Source organism: Heterodontus francisci, chromosome 27 (genome assembly GCF_036365525.1).
Source record: "Heterodontus francisci isolate sHetFra1 chromosome 27, sHetFra1.hap1, whole genome shotgun sequence".
In the NCBI taxonomy this organism is placed as follows: Eukaryota; Metazoa; Chordata; class Chondrichthyes; order Heterodontiformes; family Heterodontidae; genus Heterodontus; species Heterodontus francisci.
The window spans coordinates 5,622,001-5,643,383 of NC_090397.1; the positions used below are offsets into that span (position 1 = coordinate 5,622,001).

Below are 21,383 nucleotides of genomic sequence, written 5' to 3' on the forward strand. Positions count from 1 at the left end.
GAGAGGAGGAATTTCTGAAATGTGTTCAGGAGAACTTCCTTGATTAGTATGTTCTCGGTCCAACTCGGAAGGAGGTATTGCTGGATCTGGTGCTGGGGAGCGAGGTGGGCCAAGTGGACCAAGTGTCTGTGGGGGGACTCTTGAGTAAGAGTGATCATCGCATCATAAGGTTTAGATTAGTAATGGAGAAGAGCAAGGAACAATCTAAACCAGAACTTCTAACTAGGAAGATGGCTAATTTCAATGGGATGAGAGGGGATCCAGTCAGGGTAAAGTGGAACCAAGGTCTGGCAGGAAAACTGCAACAGAGCAATGGGCGATCTTTAAGGAGGAGATGTTTCAGGTACAAGCTGGGTACATTCCAACTAGAGCGAAAGGCAGGGGATCCAAAGCTAGGTCTCCGTGGTTGATAAGGGAGATAGAGACTATGATGAAACGAAAAAAGAGGGTGTATGATGCATGCCAGGTGAATTCTTTAAGCGAGAACCAAGACAAATAGAACAAGTTGAGAGGGGAAGTGAAAGAGAAAGATAAGACTGGAAAAGACAGAATATGAGAATAGAATGGCAGTTAACATAAAAGGGACCCCAAACATATTCTAGTGGCATGTAAATAGGAAGCGGGTAGTAAGAGGCGGGGTGGGGCCTATTCTGGACAAAAAAAGTGCTATATGCTTAGAGGTATGCAATGATCTGATCGGGACTTGTGTTTGGGGGACAATATCAGTATTTATTGATAACCACAAAGTATTGGAAATTATTCCAATGATAGATTTTTGATAGACAAGGGAGCTGGGTTATGGGAAGCAGACAGGAAAGTGGAGTTGAGACTGCAACCAGATCAGCCATGACCTTATTGAATGGCAGAGCAGGCTTGAAGGGTTGAATAGCCTACTCCTGCTCCTACGTCCTATGTTCCTATGAAATTCTCCATTCCTGGCAACAGCCTCACAAATCTCCTCTGTACCCTCTCTAGAGCAATCACATCCTTCCTGTAATGCAGTGACCAGAACTGTACACAGTACTCTAGCTGCTGTCTAACTAGTGTTTTATACAGTTCTAGTGGAACGTCCCTGCTCTTACACGCTAGGCCTCAGCCAATAAAGGAAAGTATCCTGTATGCATTCCTGACCACCTTATCTGCCTGTCCTGTTACCTTCAGGGATCTGTGGACATGGACTCCAAGCTCCCTCTGTTCCTCTATACTTCTCAGTATCCTACCATTTATTGTGTATTACCTTGCCTTGTTTGGCCTCTTCAATTGCATTACCTCACACTTGAATTCCATTTACCACTTTTCTGCCCACCTGACCAGTCCATTGATATCTTTCTGAAGTCCGACAGTTTTCTTCCTCACTTTCAGCCACAGTCAGTTTTCATATCACTAGCAAACTTCTTAATCATGCCCCCTACATTTAAGTCTGAATCATTGATATATACCACAGACAACAAGGCACCCAGTACTGAGCCCTGAGGAATCCCACTGGAAACAGCCTTCCAGTCACAAAAACACCTAACAACCATAATCCTTTGCTTCCTGTCACTGCGTCAATTTTAGATCCAACTTGTTACTTTGCCCTTGGATTTCAGGAGTTTTTAATTTTTTGAACAGTCTGCCATGTGGGGCCTTGTTAAAAGCCTTGCTAAAATCTGTGTAGACCACACCAACCCTCCTTGTTATCTCCTCAAAAAAATTCAATCAAGTTAGCCAGACACAACCTTCCCTTAACAAATCCATGCTGGCTGTCTTTGATTAATCTGTGCCTCTCTAAATGATGATTTATACTGTCCCCAGGAACTTTTTCGAATAATTTGCCCACCACCGAGGTTAGGCTGACTTGCTTGTAATTACTCGGGCTAACCCTTCCTCTCTTTTTAAACAATGGTGGAATATTAGCAGTCCTCCAGTCTTCCAGCATCACACCTAGAGGCAGAGAGGATTGTAAAATAATGCTCCAACACTGCTTTCCTTAGCCTGGGATACATTACATCGGGGGCCTCAGGATTTATCCACTTTTGTGGATGCTAAACACCTTTAATATTTTCTCTCAAGCTCTATTTTTCCCATCCAATATCTCACACTCCTCCTCTTTAACTACAATGTCTGCTTTGTCCCTCCCTTTTGTGAAAACAGATGTAAAGTATTCATTAAGAACCATGCCCATATCTTGCACATCAATACACAGTTTTAAACCTGAGACCGATAGATTTTTGTCTGCCGAGGGTATTACGGGTGACGAATCTAAGACGGTTGGAATTAAGATACAAATCAGCCGTGAGCTGATTGAATGATGGAAATGGTTTGAAGGGCTGAATGGCCTCCTCCTGTTTTAATGTTCTTATGTGTGTATATCCAGAATTAATGTTATAAAGCAGAATAAAGACAGGACTAGAAAGTATGTAACTGTAGATTTACTGACATATTAAATTGTTTGCAATGTATGAAACAATGCAACTTCTCTCTGAGCATCAGTTATGTCACACAGTCAGCTGAAATGTTACACAAGTTAGACTGATTCCATTCAATCACATTTCCCATTGATGAGAATGGAGAGAACATTGGTGAGTCCAGCAGCATGAATGCTCTCCCATCATCATCATTGTTACAGTGTTCAGGGATATCTCTTGGGGCTGACACAACCCACTGTTGGATTGTGTAACTGTGGAGACTTGTGTACTCACACAAGTTTGTGAATGTATGGCTGGATCGCATTCAGACATAGAAACATAACAAACTCATTTAGAAAGCATGGAGATTCCAATTGGTCCATTTCAAGCTGCTCCTTCACACTGGAATAGAAATGAGCAATATATATACTGAAAATTACATCAATCTCTTTATAAAAACACACACGGTTCTAGTAGACAAATCATTGTTCTAAACCTGCTAGTAGCATGTAGAGTCCTGCACCCACAGTAGGAGGGAGTTCTCCTTTGTATCCACACAGAGTAAATGGCCGTGTGCTTTGTTGTAGAAGTTTAGCTGAATCTGCACAGTAATCAGTAATCAAGCTGACACAAGCAGGCTACTCCCCTGTTGACCCAGTGATTCTGAGGCTGGTCTGATGGTAACTCAATTGTGAGGACATAGTTGGTGGAATGACCGGTGGTGGAGAGAATCCCTCTCCGAACACTCGTCTTGTAAACTGTTGAACAAAGATTGGGAAACAAAATCGGTGAATGTGTCTCACGGCTTGAACCATGACACTGATGCAGCAGGAACAATCTTTATCGATATTTATTTCATAATTATACTGACAATTATCAAGAGTTTTCATAAATTAAATACGGAAAGACAATTTGCTCTGTTTGCGTATTCAATGTTGGGGTGTCATCAATTTAAATTGCATATATTAAGGGAAAAGTGGATAAATATTTCAAACAAGGCTCTGGGAAAGAGTGGTACAGTGGGATTAGCTTGGTATTGATAGGGGGCTATAGGAGAGAGTGGGGCAATGGGATTAGCTTGGTATTGATAGGGGGCTATAGGAGAGAGTGGGGCAGTGGGATTAGCTTGGGATTGATAGAGGGCTATAGGAGAGAGTGGGGCAGTGGGATTAGCTTGGTATTGATAGAGGGCTATAGGAGAGAGTGGGGCAATGGGATTAGCTTGGTATTGATAGGGGGCTATAGGAGAGAGTGCGGCAATGGGATTAGCTTGGTATTGATAGAGGGCTATAGGAGAGAGTGGGGCAATGGGATTAGCTTGGTATTGATAGGGGGCTATAGGAGAGAGTGGGGCAATGGGATTAGCTTGGTATTGATAGAGGGCTACAGGAGAGAGTGGGGCAATGGGATTAGCTTGGTATTGATAGGGGGCTATAGGAGAGAGTGGGGCAATGGGATTAGCTTGGTATTGATAGAGGGCTATAGGAGAGAGTGGGGCAGTGGGATTAGCTTGGTATTGATAGAGGGCTACAGGAGAGAGTGGGGCAATGGGATTAGCTTGGTATTGATAGGGGGCTATAGGAGAGAGTGGGGCAATGGGATTAGCTTGGTATTGATAGAGGGCTATAGGAGAGAGTGGGGCAGTGGGATTAGCATGGTATTGATAGAGGGCTATAGGAGAGAGTGGGGCAATGGGATTAGCTTGGTATTGATAGGGGGCTATAGGAGAGAGTGGGGCAGTGGGATTAGCTTGGTATTGATACAGGGCTGTAGGAGACAGTGGGGCAATGGGATTAGCTTGGTATTGATAGGGGGCTATAGGAGAGAGTGGGGCAGTGGGATTAGCTTGGTATTGATTGGGGGCTATAGGAGAGAGTGGGGCAGTGGGATTAGCTTGGTATTGATAGGGGGCTACAGGAGAGAGTGGGGCAGTGGGATTAGCTTGGTATTGATAGGGGGCTACAGGAGAGAGTGGGGCAGTGGGATTAGCTTGGTATTGATAGGGGGCTATAGGAGAGAGTGGGGCAGTGGGATTAGCTTGGTACTGATAGGGGGCTATAGGAGAGAGTGGGGCAGTGAGATTAGCTTGGTATTGATAGGGGGCTATAGGAGAGAGTGGGGCAGTGGGATTAGTTTGGTATTCATATAGGGCTATAGGAGAGAGTGGGGCAGTGGGATTAGTTTGGTATTGATATAGGGCTATAGGAGAGAGTGGGGAAATGGGATTAGCTTGGTATTGATACGGGGCTATAGGAGAGAGTGGGGCAGTGGGATTAGCTTGGTATTGATAGGGGGCGATAGGAGAGAGTGGGACAATGGGATTAGCTTGGTATTGATAGGGGGCTATAGGAGAGAGTGGGGCAGTGGGATTAGCTTGGTATTGATAGGGGGCTATAGGAGAGAGTGGGGCGGTGGGATTAGCTTGGTATTGATACAGGGCTATGGGGAGAAAGTGGGGCAATGGGATTAGCTTGGTATTGATAGGGGGCTATAGGAGAGAGTGGGGCAATGGGATTAGCTTGGTATTGATAGAGGGCTATAGGAGAGAGTGGGGCAGTGGGATTAGCTTGGTATTGATAGAGGGCTACAGGAGAGAGTGGGGCAATGGGATTAGCTTGGTATTGATAGGGGGCTATAGGAGAGAGTGGGGCAATGGGATTAGCTTGGTATTGATAGAGGGCTATAGGAGAGAGTGGGGCAGTGGGATTAGCATGGTATTGATAGAGGGCTATAGGAGAGAGTGGGGCAATGGGATTAGCTTGGTATTGATAGGGGGCTATAGGAGAGAGTGGGGCAGTGGGATTAGCTTGGTATTGATACAGGGCTGTAGGAGACAGTGGGGCAATGGGATTAGCTTGGTATTGATAGGGGGCTATAGGAGAGAGTGGGGCAGTGGGATTAGCTTGGTATTGATTGGGGGCTATAGGAGAGAGTGGGGCAGTGGGATTAGCTTGGTATTGATAGGGGGCTACAGGAGAGAGTGGGGCAGTGGGATTAGCTTGGTATTGATAGGGGGCTACAGGAGAGAGTGGGGCAGTGGGATTAACTTGGTATTGATAGGGGGCTATAGGAGAGAGTGGGGCAGTGGGATTAGCTTGGTATTGATAGGGGGCTATAGGAGAGAGTGGGGCAGTGGGATTAGCTTGGTATTGATAGGGGGCTATAGGAGAGAGTGGGGCAGTGGGATTAGTTTGGTATTCATATAGGGCTATAGGAGAGAGTGGGGCAGTGGGATTAGTTTGGTATTGATATAGGGCTATAGGAGAGAGTGGGGAAATGGGATTAGCTTGGTATTCATATAGGGTTATGGGGAGAAAGTGGGGCAGTGGAATAGTTTGGGATTGATATGGGGCTATAGGAGAGAGTGGGACAGTGGGATTAGTTTGGGATTGATACAGGGCTATGGGGAGAGAGTGGGGCAGTGGGATTAGTTTGGGATTGATACAGGACTATGGGGAGAGAGTGGGGCAGTGGGATTAGTTTGGGATTGATACAGGACTATGGGGAGAGAGTGGGGCAGTGGGATTAGTTTGGGATTGATGCAGGACTATGGGGAGAAAGTGGGGCAGTGGGATTAGTTTGGGATTGATACAGGACTATGGGGAGAGAGTGGGGCAGTGGGATTAGTTTGGGATTGATACAGGGCTAAGGGGAGAGAGGGACAATAAAATTAATTTGGGATTGATACGGGACTATGGGAAGAGAGCAGGACAGTGGGTAATGTTTGGAATTGATACACGGCTTTGGCGAGAGACTCGGGCAGTGAGATTAATTTGGGATTGATACAGGGCTCTTGGGACAGAGTGAGGCACTGGGATTGATTTGGAATTGCTATAGCGTAGAGCCAGTACAGACATGTTGGGCAGAATGGCCAGCTCCTGTATTGTAAACTCCTGTATTTCTCTGGTTATGTTGTACAGATAATCACCACGCAATATAACAACTGAATCACAGGGTCACCTGACATTCATAAAAGCTGAAATGAGTGGAGCTTTGCTCATCTGCCCTTCAATGATCTGAAGCTATCTTGTCAGGCCTCAACACAAACTCTGTGCACCTCTGATTCCTTCCCCTTCCTCGGTCACTGTCTCAGAGTGTACCAGACTGTTTTCAACCTCACTGTCCTATTTGACCAGGAGCTGAGCCTCTGATTCCACATCCTCACCATCACTCAGTCTGCTTCCTTCCAGCTCCACAATGTTGCCTGTCTCCAATCCTGGCTCAGCTCATTTGCTGCTGTAACCTTTCTCCATAACTTTGTTATCTCTTGACTCATCTATTCCAATGTACTCCTGACTGGCCTTTCATCTTCCCCCCTCTCTAAACATTAGCTCATTCAAAACTCTGCTGCTCATTACCTCACACCAAGTCCTGTTCGTCCATCAGCCCTCTGCTCTCTGACCTACATTGACTCCCAGTCCACCAATGCCTCAAATTTAAAATTCACATCCTTGTGATTAAAACCCTCCATCCCTCCTGATCTTGGTCACATCCTCGATATAGTCATGGAGTCATAGAGTTATACAGCACAGAAACAGGCCCTTCAGCACATCGTGTCTGTGCCTGCCATCAAGCACCCATCTATTCTAATCCTATTTTCCAGCCCTTGGCCCGTAGCCTTGTATTTCAAGTACTCATCTAAATACTTCTTAAATGTTGTGAGGGTTCCTGCCTCTACCACCCCTTCAGGCAGTGTGTTCCAGATTCCAACTACCCTCTGGGTGAAAAATGTTTTCTTCAACTCCCCTCTAAACCTCCTGTCCCTTACCTTAAATCTATGCCCCCCTGGTCATTGATCCATCCACTAAGGGAAAAAATGTCTTCCTATCTATCCCTTCAATGCCCCTCATAATTTTGTATGCCTTAATCAGGTCCCCCCTCAGCCTTCTCTGCTCTATGGAAAACAACCCCAGCCTATCCAGTCTCTCTTCATAGCTGAAATGCTTTGGCCCAGGCAACTTTCTAGTGAATCTCCTCTGCTTCTCTCCAGTGCAATCACATCCTTCCTATAGTGTGGCGACCAGAACTGTACACAGTACTCCAGCTGTGACCTAACTAACATTTTATACAGCTCCATCATAACCTCCCTGCTCATATATTCTATGTCTCGGCTAATAAAAGCAAGTATCCCATATGCCTTCCGAACCACCTTATCTACCTGTGCTGCTGCCTTCAGTGATCTATGGATAAGTACACCAAGGTCCCTCTGACCCTCTGTACTTCCTAGGGTCCTACCATCCATTGTATATTCTCTTGCCTTGTTAGTCCTCCCAAAATGAATCACCTCACACTTCTCAGGATTAAATTCCATTTGCCACTGTTCCGCCCATCTTACCAGCCCATTTATATCGTCCTGTAAACTAAGGCTTTCCTCCTCACGATTTACAACACCACCAATTTTCGTGTCATCTGTGAACTTACTGAGCATACCTCCTATATTCACGTCTAAATCATTCATGTACTCTACAAACAGCAAGAATCCCAGCACTGATCCCTACGGTACACCACTGATCACAGGCTTCCAATTGCATTAACAACCCTCGACCATCACCCTCTGCGTCCTGCCACTAAGCCAATTTTGGATCCAATTTGCCAAATTACCCTGGATCCCATGGGCTCTTATCTTCTTAACCAATCTCCCATGCAGGACCTTATCAGAAGCCTTACTGAAGTCCAGATAGACTACATCAACTGCCTTACCCTCATCTACACATCTAGTCACCTGCTTGAAAAATTCAATCATGTTTGTTAGGCATGATCTCCCCCTAACAAAGCCATGCTGACTATCCCTGATTAATTCCTGCTTCTCCAAGTGGAGATTCATCCTGTCCCTCAGAATTATTTCCAATAGTTTCCCTACCACTGATGTTAGACTCACCGACCTGTAATTACCTGGTTTGTCCCTGCTACCCTTCTTGAATAATGATACCACATTCGCTGTCCTCCAGTCCTCTGGTACCTCTCCCGTGTCCAGAGAGGATTTGAAAATTTGTGTCAGAGCCCCTGCAATCTCCTCCCTTGCCTCACATAACAGCCTGGGATATGTCTCATCTGGGCCTGGGGATTTATCCACTTTTAAGTCTGCTAAAACAGCTAATACTTCCTCCCTTTCAATGCTAATTTGTTCAAGTATATCATAATCCCCCTCCCTGATCTCGACACCTACATCGTCCTTTTCCATAGTGAACACAGTCCAACAGCTCCCCCTGAACTCACTGCTTTCTCTGATTCAGGCCTTTTGTGCACCTCCCTTCGGGGTTGTGTCTTCAGCCAGCGTGGGCCCCACACTCTGCACTCGCTCATCCCCTCCGTCTCCCCATCCCCCTTGCTACTCTTAAAATCCACCTCTTTGCCTAGGCCTTTGATCCCCCTCCTATCATTGCCTTCTTTGGGTCAGCATTCATTTTATGGGCTATGCCTCTGTGAAGTGTCTGACCAATTTTCAATGCTAAAGCCTCTCCATATTAAAGCAAGTGGTTATCGTAAATAAACAGATTGTTACAGTGAGAATGTTGGACTAGAAGTAAGAATATAACGACAGTATTTAATATATAGAAACAACTTTCTACCTGGACATCCATAAACAGATTCTTCCTTAAAAGATGATTTTTCACCTGGTTTGAGCCAAATCTGATTGAATTGGTTAAGGGTGAGTACCAACAAAGAAAGGAAAGAAAAAATTTCATTTGGGAGATGCTCACAACCCATAGTCAGTCACACTGTGTAATCGTAACATCACATTTGATATCTTCACTTCTAGTGACCATCATCGACCCATCCCACACCTATCTCTGCCCAGAATGTCTGGGCCAGCTTGCTCACGGTCCTCTGCTGATCCCAATTCCATAGCACCAGCTTGGAAATCTGAAACATTTACCTGACTAATCTCACCTGATAAACTCTCATCATTCCCTTTCAGACAGTGGGGTCTATCTTGACTTTGGATGACCAATCAGTGAAGCAGGCTGGCCTTGTCCTTCCCCATGATTTTGAGGTCCCTGCCTCGTTTGAATTTGGCAGGTGAGCTGTGGGGTAGCCAACCAAGCACTCCTGGTGCATCTTGCTGGATTCCGGATTGGTTGAGGTGATCACCAACAAGGTAAATTGCAGTGGGGGAGGGGAGGGAGGGATTGCGAATGTGGATGGTCTGAGTCCTGTGGCAGCAGTGGCCCAGGTTATTTCTGTGGGCCCTAGAGGATCTCCCCTGCTTCCCTAGAGTCCACAAATATAATTGACTACTCAACTTTGGCGAGGCATCTTTGGTTCCATTGTCTGTGGAACAGATTGGAGTGGCTACTTATATCACAGGAGCTGATATCCATATTAAAACGGGGCCTATTGAATTTCATCAGGTCGATAGAACAGAAACAGGCCATTCAGACCAATTAATCCATGCGGGTGTTTATGCTCCACACGAGCTTCCTCCCACTCCTCTTCATCTAACCCTATCAGTATAATCTTCAATTCCTTTCTCCTTCATGTATTTATCTAGCTTCCCTTCAAATCCATCTGTGATATTTGCCTCAGTTACTCCTGTGGTAGCACTCTCTAGGAAATAATGTTTCTCTTGAATTCCTTTTGGATTTATTCATGATTATCTTATATTGATGATCTCTTATTTTGGACTTTCCACAAGTGGAAAGATCTTCTCTACACCAACCCTCTCCATCCTCTTCATAATCTTAAAAACCTCTATCAGGTCACCCCTCAAACTCCTCCTTCTGGAGAAAAGAGCCCCAGCCTGTTCAATCTTTCCTGATAGGTATAACCTCTCAGTTCTCGTGTCAGCCTTATGAATCATCTTTGCACCTTCTCCAGTGCCTCCATATCCTTTTTATAAAATGGAGACTAGAACTGTGCACCATACTCTAAGTGTGGTCTAACCAAGTTTCAATTCAAGCTTAACATAACTTGTCGCCTGAAACAGGCAGCTGCTTTGGACACCTGGTCCCTTTCAAAATGTGAGTGGGATTATTGGGGTGGCAAGGACACAGACCCCATTCTGAGGCTGTTCCTGTCCCGTTAACACTGGCTGAAGGGGTGAGATTCAACCCCAATGACATCTTCAATCAATCTCTCGCGTAGCCAAGTCGAGCAAGTTGTCACATTACAAACTGTAGATATAGACACAGAATAAGACACACACGTCTGGCCAATGAGATTAAATACTGTTTTGGAAATTTATGGACCCAGAGAACATTGTATCATTGACAGGATTGCAGAAAACTGGAAACTTGCCATCAAACATCTTACAAATATATCAATACTCTTCAAAAAGGTGAAGATTATCATAGTTCAGAGATGGTGCTTAATAATTCTTCAGCCTTCTTCAGAACTGACACAGTTAATAAAAGTAATGATACAAATGCACTGATTTGTCATATTTATACAAATTCATTCTGGCAGGCTTCTCAAAGTGACATGTGTTTACCAACTGACTGATGAAGTGCTGTGAGGAGAGTTAAAGTAAATGATGCAATGTCAACATTAAGTGAGACTTACAGAAAAGGATGAAGTAAATGGTGGGAAGTGGCTGGTGCAGCATTCAGTAATAGTAATGTGTTAGTGGAATCTGTAACCTGATCTTAACTGATAGTGACACAGCTGCCATTTCAATGTTATTACAGTGAGAACACACTCACCCACTCTGCTCAATATGTGACTGTTAGAATGTGATGTAGGTGCCAGACTGGGCCTGCGGCAGGTGGTGAGACAATTAATCCAAGGAAAAAAAACCTACTTGACCTTGTCCTCACTGTGGTGTTCTCGGGGCTGAAGTAAGATTCAGCCGGGTTTAGTATCTGAGACTGCATGCTGTTGAAAACAATGGATTCTTCTTTTTTTTACTTTTCACTTTCCAGCCCCTCTGTGTGTATATTAAAGTTTCAAGTGAGCAAAATGCACAATGCAATTTTCAGAACACTACATCCCTCCCCTTAATAAATGAGAGACGTAGCATGTTACAATGGTTTGTTTCCAAAAATGTAAGCAATAAACTTAAACATAAATAGTTCACCTCGTAACATCGTCACTTAAGTATGATGGATGCTTTCTCTCACAAGTAGGATATCATCAGGTTTTGAACAGATCCAGCAGCTCATAACTGACCTTCCTGAAGCACAAAAGCAGCAGAATTGTATTCCACCACAATCTGTAAACCCATGGCCTGGCATCTCCCTCACTCTACCATTACCATCAATCCAACCCTGGTTCAGGGTGAGGCATGTAGGAGAGCTGGCTCAGCACCAGGCATATCTAAAAATGAGATGCTAACCTGGCGAAGCTACAACATGCATGCTAAAGAGCAGAAACAGCAGACTATAGACAGAGCTAAGTTAGCCCACAATGGAGGGATCAGATTAAAGCTCTGCAGTCCTGCCAAATCCAGTCATGGATGGTGGTGGACAATTAAACAACTAATGGGGGAGCTGGCTCCATGAATATCCCCATCTTCAATGATGGAGGAGCCCAGCCCGTGAGTGCAAAATCCAAAGTTAAAGCATTTGTAACCATCTTCAGCCAGAAGTGCTGAGTGGATGATCCATCCTTTTCCTGAGGTCTCCAGCATCACAGATGCCAGTCTTCAGCTAATCGGATTCACTCCATGTAGTATCAAAAAATGGCTGAGCACACTGGATACAGCAAAGGCTATGGGCCCTGACAACATCTCAGCTATAGTGTTGAAGACTTGTTCTCCAGAACTAATGGTTTCAGTACAGCTAAAACACTGGCATCTACCCAGAAAAGTGAAAAATTTCCCAGATATGTATTGTCCACAAAAAACCGGACAGATCCAATCTGGTCAATTGCTGCCCCATCAGTCTACTCTCGATCATCAGCAAAGTGATGGAAGGTGTCATCGACAGTGCTATCAAGTGTATCTCACACAGCAATAACCTGCTCACTAATTCTCAGTTTGCCTTCCAGCAGGGCCAGTTGGATCCAGACTTCATTACAGCCTTGGCATAAACATAAATTGCAGAGTGAGGTGAGAGCGACTGCCCTTGACATCAAGGCAGCATTTGACTGAATGTGACGTCATGGAGCCCCAGTCTTAGTAAAATTGAAATGGTTGGAGTCATACCTAGCACAAAGGAAGATGGTTGTGGAAGGCCAATCATCTCAGTCCCAGGACGTCACTGCAGGATTTCCTCTGGGTAGTGTCCCCAGCCCAACCGGCTTCAGCTGCTTCATCAATGACTTTCTGTCTAACATAAGGTCAGAAGTGGGGAGTTGGCTGGTGATTGCACAGTGTTCAGTTTTGTTTGTCACTCCTCAGCTAATGAAGCAGTCTGTGACCACATGCAACAAGAGCTGGACAACATTCAGGCTTGGGCTGCTAAATGACAAGTGACATTTGCAACACACAAGTGCCAGGCAATCACCAACAAGAGAGATTCTAACCACCTCCTCTTGAAATTCAGTGGTATTACCAATGCTGAATCCTCCACCATCAACATTCTGGGGGTTACCATTGACCAGAAACTTAACTTGACCGTAAATACTGTGTCTACAAAAGTGGGTCAGAGCATGGATTTGTTATGGGAAAATTGCATTTAACTAACTTGCTTGAGATTTTTGATGAGGGTAATGCGGTTAATGTGGTATACATGGGCTGGATTTTACCTTAGGCGGACAGCTTCCACCCAGCCCGGGGATTCGTCCCATAGTTTACGGGTCCCCGGGCTTTAATTGTCTCGAGGCGGAACTTCCACCCGCTTGAAGGAGGAGGTCCCACCAATCAGCGGGTTGGCAGCTCTTAGTCCCAGAAGCGCCACCGGAAACGGTGGACACTGCTGGGACTGCAGCCCAGCCAACGACATGGAGCCAGGAGTGAAGGTAAGTTGGGCATGCCTCACCAGGGGGAATCGGTCGTGCCCTGGTGAGACTAGGGTGGTCATTTGTGGGGGAAGGGGGGTGTGTATTGGGTGCCAGGGGTGGATTGGGAGGCGGAGCCGGCCCTCAATCGGCACCCTGTGCCTGACTGCCATGGCACCCCCCGGCGCGCGGAAAGGCTGGCAGCTATCACTGAGTGGCCTTTCACGTCCCCAGCATGCCTGCTTGCCATGAGTAAAATACCCGTGGAGATGGGCGAGGACCCTTAAGTGGCTGTTAACTGGCCACTTAAGGGCCTTGATTGGCCTTGGGTGGGCGGGCCGTTGTCCCCACCGCCCGACCACCGTAAAATTGGCCGGAGGCGGGAGTGGGGCGGGAAGGCCTTCCGGAGCCTCCTGCTCAATTTTATGCCACCCCCATGCTACCATCCAACCTGCTGGGGCAGTGCATAATTCAACCCATGGACTTCTAAAAGGCATTTGATAAAGTGCCACACAACAGGCTTGTTAGCAAATTTAGAGCTCATGGAATAAAAGGGACAGTAACAGCGTGGATACGAGATTGGCTGAATGACAGGAAACAGAGAATAGTGATAAATGGTTGTTTTTGGAGTGGGGTTCCCCAGGGCTCGGTGTTAGGACCCCTGCTTTTAGAACATAGAACATAGAACAGTACAGCACAGTACAGGCCCTTCGGCCCATGATGTTGTGCCGAACCTTTAACCTACTCTAAGATAAAACTAACTACCTACCCTTCATTCTACTATCATCCATGTACCTATCCAAGAGTCGCTTAAATGTCCCTAATGTATCTGCTTCTACTACCACTGCTGGCAGCGCATTCCACGCACCCACCACTCTTGAAATGTATTAACAACCTAGACTTGAGTGTATAGGACACAATTTCAAAATTTGCGGATGACACAACAACTGCAAGTATTGTGAACTGTGAGGAGGACAGTGTTAAATTTCAAAAGGTCATGTACAGGCTGGTGGAATGAGTGGACAAGTAGCAGATGTAATTTCATGCAGAAAAGTGTGAAGTGATTCATTTTGGTAGGAAGAATGAGGAGAGGCAATATAAAGTAAAGGGTACAATTCTAAAGGGTGTGCAGGAGCAGAGGGACCTGGGGATATATATGCACAAATCACTGAAGGTGGCAATGCAGGCTGAGAGAGTGGCTAATAAAGCATTTGGGATCCTGGGGCTTTACAAATAAGGGCATAGAATACAAAATCAAGGAAATTATGATTAACCTGTATAAAACACTGGTTTGGCCACAGTTGGAGAGTTGTGTTCAGTCCTGGGCGCCACACACCTTTGGAAGGATGTGAAGGCATTAGAGAGGGTGAGAAAAGATTCACGAGAATGGTTCCAGGAATGAAGAACCTCAGTTTTATTTATTTTTTATTTAGAGATACAGCACTGAAACAGGCCCTTCGGCCCACCGAGTCTGTGCCGACCAACAACCACCCATTTATACTAATGCTACATTAACCCCATATTCTCTACTACATTTCCACCATTCTCCTACCACCTACCTACCTACACTAGGGGCAATTTACAATGGCCAATTTACCTATCAACCTGCAAGTCTTTGGCTGTGGGAGGAAACCAGAGCACCCGGTGGAAACCCACGCAGACACAGGGAGAACTTGCAAACTCCGCACAGGCAGTACTCAGAACTGAACCCGGGTCGCTGGAGCTGTGAGGCTGTGGTGCTAACCATTGCGCCACTGTGCCGCCCATTTTGTGGATAGATTGGAGAAGCTGTGGTTGTTCTCCTTGGAGAAGAGAGGTTGAGAGGAGATTTGATAGAGGTGTTCAAAATCATGAGGGGTCTGGACAGAGTAAATAGGGCGAACCAGAAGGCACAGATTTAGGATAATTGGCAAAAGAAGCAATGGTGACATGAGGAAAAACCTTTTCATTAGTCGAGTGGTTAGGATCTGAAATGTACTGCCTGAGAATGTGGTGAAGGCAGGTTCAATCGAGGCCTTCAAAAGAGAACTGGATAATTCTCTAAAGAGAAAAAATTTGCAGGGTTATAGGGAAAACTGAACTAGGTGAGTTATTCTTGCATGGACCACAGGCCGAATAGCCTCCTTCTGAGCTGTAACCATTTTATGATTCTATGGTTCAGAGGCTGGATATTCTGTGGTGAATAACTCAGCTCCTGACTCCCCAAAGCCTGTTCACCATCTACAAGGCACAAGTCAGGAGTGTGATGGAATACTCTCCACTTCCCTGGATGACTGCATCTCCAAAAGTACAGGGATACTCAGTTTGGATTCCACCAGGATCATTTGGCTCCAGACGTCATTGCAACCTTGATCCAAACATGGATAAAAAAGCTAAATTTCAGAGCTATGGCGAGAGTGACAAGCTTTGACATCAAGGCAGCATTTGTCGGAGTGCCAGACAATGACCATCTCCCTTGACATTCAATGGCAATATCGTTGCTGAATCACCCACATGAATATCCTGGGGGTCACCAATGACTAGAAACTCAAATGGACCAGCCACACAAATGCAGTGACCACAACAGCAGGGCAGAGACCGGGCTTTATGCGGTGATAGTGTTATCTCCTTGTTAATTGTATATTAAATGTCTGCCGGTGATGGACGTTAGCCGGCAGTTCACTTCTGGTCTTATAAATAGGAATAGACTGAAACTGTGGTTGATGGGTTAGGACGTGTATGTTTGTAATGTGTGTCTCTGTAAATAAATGCTTATTAAAGTGTGTAAAGATTAGCTCCAAATCTACCCTTCACAACCTGGCTTTCTGGAGTATAACATGACAGTAGAGAATGGTTGCCTAAAGGTCAATGTTGGAAACTAAGAAATATTTTTCAGATAGCAAACTAAAATCCTTGTGGCCATTGTGGAAAATGGCAGCAGGCAAGTGTAAATTGTCGGGGTATGATTACATTCTATGTTCTCTGAGTCCGAACCATTTGACCGGTGAAGAACAAAGTGGATACGTGGACATGGGTTCCTAACTCTACCAAGGAGGAAACAAGGTATAGCCTTGGCGTTGTCGTTTTTTACAACAAGTAAAATCAGAAGAAAAATATTTTGTGAGCCGGATGCCTGTCAGTTGTTTAGTGATGAAGGTTTGGAACTTCTACTGGTGTTCTTGAATGAAATGTACAAGAAAGATGATCTGTTAAATGCTTATGAGGCATGGTCAGAATTTGACAGATTTCAGAAAATAGTCACTCATTCCATGGAAGAATATATCATGGACTTTAACTGATTGTATAAAAGATTGAGATGAGGAGAAATTTCTTCACTCAGAGGGTTGTGAATCTTTGGAATTCTCTAACCCAGAGGGCTGTGGAAGCTCAGTCATTGAGTATGTTTGAAGCAGAGATTGACAGATTTCTAGATACAAATGACATAAAGGGGATATGAGGATAGTGTGGGAAAAGGGCATTGAAGTGGATGATCACCCATAATCATATTGAATAGCGGGGCAGGCTCGATGGGCTGAATAGCCTACTCCTGCTCCTGTGTTCCTATTGATGAAATCCAATTTGGGGATCCCTGGATCAGTAGCAGCCTTTAAATTGCTGGATTGTGTTAAGGTGTCTCATATGGACCGGCAACTGGTTCTAACTAGTGTTTGGCTCTCAGATATTTGCACAACCGAAGACTTCTTCAACAGCACCTCCCAAATCAGCAGCCTCCACTACCTGGAAAGGCAAGGGCAGCAGGTGCTTGGAGACACCACTACCTGCCGTTCTCCTCCAAGTCAACACCATAGTGATTGGGAAATCTATCACAGTTCCTCCATCACTGGGTCAAAGTTCTGGAACTCCCTACCTACCAGTACCGTGGGAGCACCTTCAACCCAGGGACTGCAGTGGTGTAGCTCACTGCCTTCTCAAGGGCAATTAGAGATGGATAATAAATACTGGTTTTGCCAATGATGGCCATATTCCATGAATGAAAAAAGAAATTGGTATATCTTTGACTCAATGATTCTATTAGCTTGTCTTAACTGAACTTTGTTTGAACCACATTTGTAAATGTTTCACAATCAGGGCAGGATACAATTGGTAGTTTGTCATAGAGAACTTTGGGAAGGGATTCTCCAATCATGTGCTTCTTCCGATCCCATTTTGCTCCTTCCATGTAAAGACCATTAATATAAACTCCATCTACCTAAAGTTAAAAATAAAATGATATATAATCACAATCTATCACGAGACATTTTTTTAGATAATGCATATAAGCATTCCATGTTTAAATATAGGTCTGGCTTTAAGTTCTAGCACCAAATACAGACATGCATGAACTGGAGTAGAATATTGAAGAATTGCAACTTTAATTGTCAACCAATCAGCATTGCGAATGTCAGCTCATTGGGTAGCATTCTTGCCTCTGAGTCAGAAGGTTGTAGATTCAAGTCCCATAGCAGAGAGTGGAGCTGATACTCACAGTATAATACTCAGGGTATGCTGCCCTGATAGCGATGCTGGCCGCAAAATTCGGTTGTGTAGCACCCATACTTCTGGTGCTATGGGTGCCATATTGGTTCCAAAATGGTGTCCATGGCACTCATGCACACTTCTGGTTTAAGCGGCACTGACAACATCTTGGATAGGGCATTAGCGGAGTTACAGGGAGCGTGTGCTGGAAGTATCAGTGGATTGTGATGAAGTACAGTGTGTAATGCTGATTTGACACCAGCACTGCAATTTTGGAGCTCAACACTCCAGCTGCTGCCCTCCATTAACCGCATACAGTGAAACATGCAATCAGCAGCAAGAAGGACCTCTCCCCCTTCCCCCAGTCAGTGCTATTTAAAGAAATCATCAACTACTTTCTGCTGATTGATTTCTTCTCGCTGTTGCTGAATTTCTGGTGGTTTGTACATTATTTAAAGTCACTGTCTACAGGGAGTGGTGTGGCACACGTTGAAGGCCTTGGTCCTGATTTCAAGGGTTCTACTCAGATCACTTACTCTCCTTCATGGGTGCTCCAGTTACCATCTGACTTGGCCTGCAACATGACAGGGAGAATAAGCAGAAGTAACACAGCTGCTGAAAGAGGAAGCAGGAGGAGAGAAAGGCTCTCAGCAGGAGGCCATATCCACCCAGAGTCTTTAGGGAGTAATTCTCCTACCAACCTCAGTGATAAACAGTGCATCAGACGTCTCCACTTCATCAAGGAAGTGCTCATTGAAATCTGCCTGAATTGCAGCCTCAGAATAAGGTGAGGATGGAATTGCCAGTGGTTGTGAAGGTGACCGTGGTGGTGAACGTTTATATGTAAAGCTCCTTCCAGGTTGGAGGAGGTGTTATTTACAACATCTCCCAGTTCACTGTCCATTATTGCCTAAGGGAGGTCACTGAGGATCTGTATGCAAAGAGAGCTGAATACATTTCATTCTCTTTTGCCAGAGCAGAGCAAGCATGCAATTTTGCAGGGATTGCAGACATCCCCGTGGTGCAGGGTGCCATTGTCTGCACACACGGCACTTTGCAGGCACCACATGTCAATTCTGAAACATACCACAACTGGAGGGGCTTCCGCTCCCTCAATGTCTGCTGTTGTGTGATCATACTCAGACCATCATGCAGGTCCATACCTGGTATCCTGGCAGCAATCATGAAGCCTTCATTCTATGACAATCTGTTGTACCATCTGCATTTGAACCACCATGATAAAGCAGACAGTGGCTACTGGGTGACAAGGGCTATCCGCTGATGACATGGCTCATCACTCCAGTGCACGACCCACACACATGTAGGAAGCATGCACATAAGAAAAGTTATGCTGCCACATGAATGTTATCAAGCACACTTTTGGGGTGCTTAAACAACGCTTCCACTGTCTAGAGCACTCTGGAGGAGCCTTGCAGTACTCACTAGAGCACTTATCATGATTCAGTGTGGAAGGAAAGGCTGCAACCGTGTCCGTCACTACTCCTGTAGAGGGGTTTTCCCTCCTCTCTGATGGCCCTACCAGTTCTGGGCCTGTTTGTGGGCCCACTGATTGGATGGGCTCCTGATGCTGGTGCCCAATGTCCTTAATAGGTTAGCGAGTCCGGAGACAGCCAATTTGGAGGCCACTTCCCAGAATTTGCACCAGTGGCAGCTGTGTGTACCATCTACAAGATGCACTGCAGCAACGCACCAAGGCTCCTTAGACAGCACCTTCCAAACCCGCCACTTCTACCAACTGAAGGACAAGGGCAGCAAATGCATGGAAACACCACCACCTGCAAGTTCCCCTCCAAGTTACACACCATCCTGACTTGGAACTATATCACCGTTCCTTCACTGTTGCTGGGTCAAAATCCTGGAACTCCCTTCCTAAGAGCACTGTGGGTGTACCGACATCACATGGACGGCAGCGGTTCAAGAAGGCGGCTCACCACCACCTTCTCAAGGGCAATTAGGGATGGGCAATAAATGCTGGCATAGCCAGTGACACCCACATCCCATGAATGAATAAAAAATAAATAAATAAATCTGCGTACTCTATGGTAGAGCTCGTGGGCAGTTCGGCTTCTGGACTCTGGCCTTGACTGCAGGCCACTTGTGTGCAGTTTCTTATCACATGCAATTCCCATCTCCAAACTACCTCTATAGTAGGTACATTGTCAGTATCTGTTTTGGTGGCTGTGAGTGTGAGAGCGAGTGATGGTGTTTCATCATCATCACTGTCTTTCTACCACCACCTGGCCCGGGTGCAGTTCTTGGGTATCTGAAAGGAAAAAGGCACAAGGGTAGGGTTGTGATGAGGGGTGAGTGGGGAGACGTGCATGCTTACACCATCGGCAGCTAGTAAATCAGAAGCGAGTGTAGGATGAGTGGGAAGTGGAATGTTAGAATGAGGATTAGGTATGAGTATACCGTCGTCTTTGGTGGTTTCTGCCCTGCCTCTGGCTATGGCCTCTGTCATAGCTGCTCCAATGATAGAGAGCAGTGTCTCCTCCGGGGGATGAGGACAAACAGCTGGGGCTGTCCCTCGCTGGTTGGGTGCTGCTGCCTCAGGTTGTGAGTCACCTTCTTGTGCAGGAGAGAGGGAAGTGTGTCAGTGAGTGTGTTGCAATGTGTTTGGCTAGAACGGCTGTCATAGTTAAATAGCTGCCAGTTGTGCAAGCTGTGAGATGTGGGTGTGAGGTTTGCTGCAGTGCTAACTGAGGCGTGATTGGTGGGAGATTGCTGGTGTGAGAGTGATGGGGATATAGTGCATTGAGCAGTGTGAGGCTCGTGGGACAGTTGGTTGGATATGACATTCACTGACCTGGACCACTTGTGAGAGGTCATTGAACTCTTTCGGCACTGCAACCAGGTCCTTGGAGCTAGGCTGCTGGCATTGACTGCTATCTGCTCTTGCTGCCTTTGCAATGTTCATGTGGAGGGCCTCCTGACCCCCTCTGGATAGAGGGCATTTCTCCTCCTCCCCAGCTCCTGCAACAATGCCTCCAGTGCAGTATTTGAGAACCTTAGAGCATGCTCACTCCCCTGTTGTTCCATTAGTCATTCTTCTTCCAGGTCAGACTCTCTTCCAGTGCCACGTCCAGCACCTGGTCCAGCCAGAATGCACCTTACCTTTGAGAGGTGCAGGCTGACTTTAAACAGTGCAGACTAGTTTCAAGTGGTGCTAACGTTGCATGAACTTGGGCTCCCTGCTGAGGAGTGCAGCTACTCAACAGTACGTTTAGTGCTGGTCTGCACTGTGCTCTCATTTAAATGAGCCAGCAGCATCAAGTCTTTTTGCTGGGTGCATTGGAAGCAACGGACACAGGTTAATCACACGTTGTGTTTCCTGTGCTTGTTTTTGGGGTCATTGAATCTTGCCCTTCACCACTGTCTTTCAGATGAGATGTTAAACTGAGGCCTTGTCTACCATCGTAGATGATGTAATCAATCCCATGGCACTATCCTGAAGAGGAGCAGTGTCCTGGCCAATAGTTATTTTGAATTAATACCTAAAAACTGATTTTTGGTCATATATCTCATTGCTGTTTGTGGGACCTTACTGTGTGAAAATTAACTGCATTATAACAGTGACTAGACTTCAAAAAGCACTGCTTTGGCTGTAAAATGCTTTCATGGGGCTGCATTTTCTGCTGCAGGCAGGGTTCCCAGTGCTGGGCCGAAAAGGCGGGGGGGTTCCTCGCCTCAGCCTTTCCTCCT

At 45.7% G+C, this 21,383-nt stretch overlaps 1 protein-coding gene across 1 annotated transcript in view; it reads right to left on the bottom strand.

Annotated features, from left to right (window-relative positions):
- Window positions 1–2,388: 2,388 nt before the first annotated feature.
- The window catches only part of LOC137384869 (dynein axonemal heavy chain 3-like), a 613,990-nt gene continuing 594,995 nt past the window's right edge, over window positions 2,389–21,383 (bottom strand). Inside the window, exons 69-71 of the mRNA XM_068059481.1 lie at window positions 17,284–17,394; window positions 8,957–9,017; window positions 2,389–3,145 (exon numbers count right to left, since the gene is read on the bottom strand). Coding sequence (XP_067915582.1) covers window positions 3,000–3,145; window positions 8,957–9,017; window positions 17,284–17,394 — 318 coding nt within the window. The 3' untranslated portion in view covers window positions 2,389–2,999. The remainder of the gene's footprint in view (window positions 3,146–8,956; window positions 9,018–17,283; window positions 17,395–21,383) is intronic.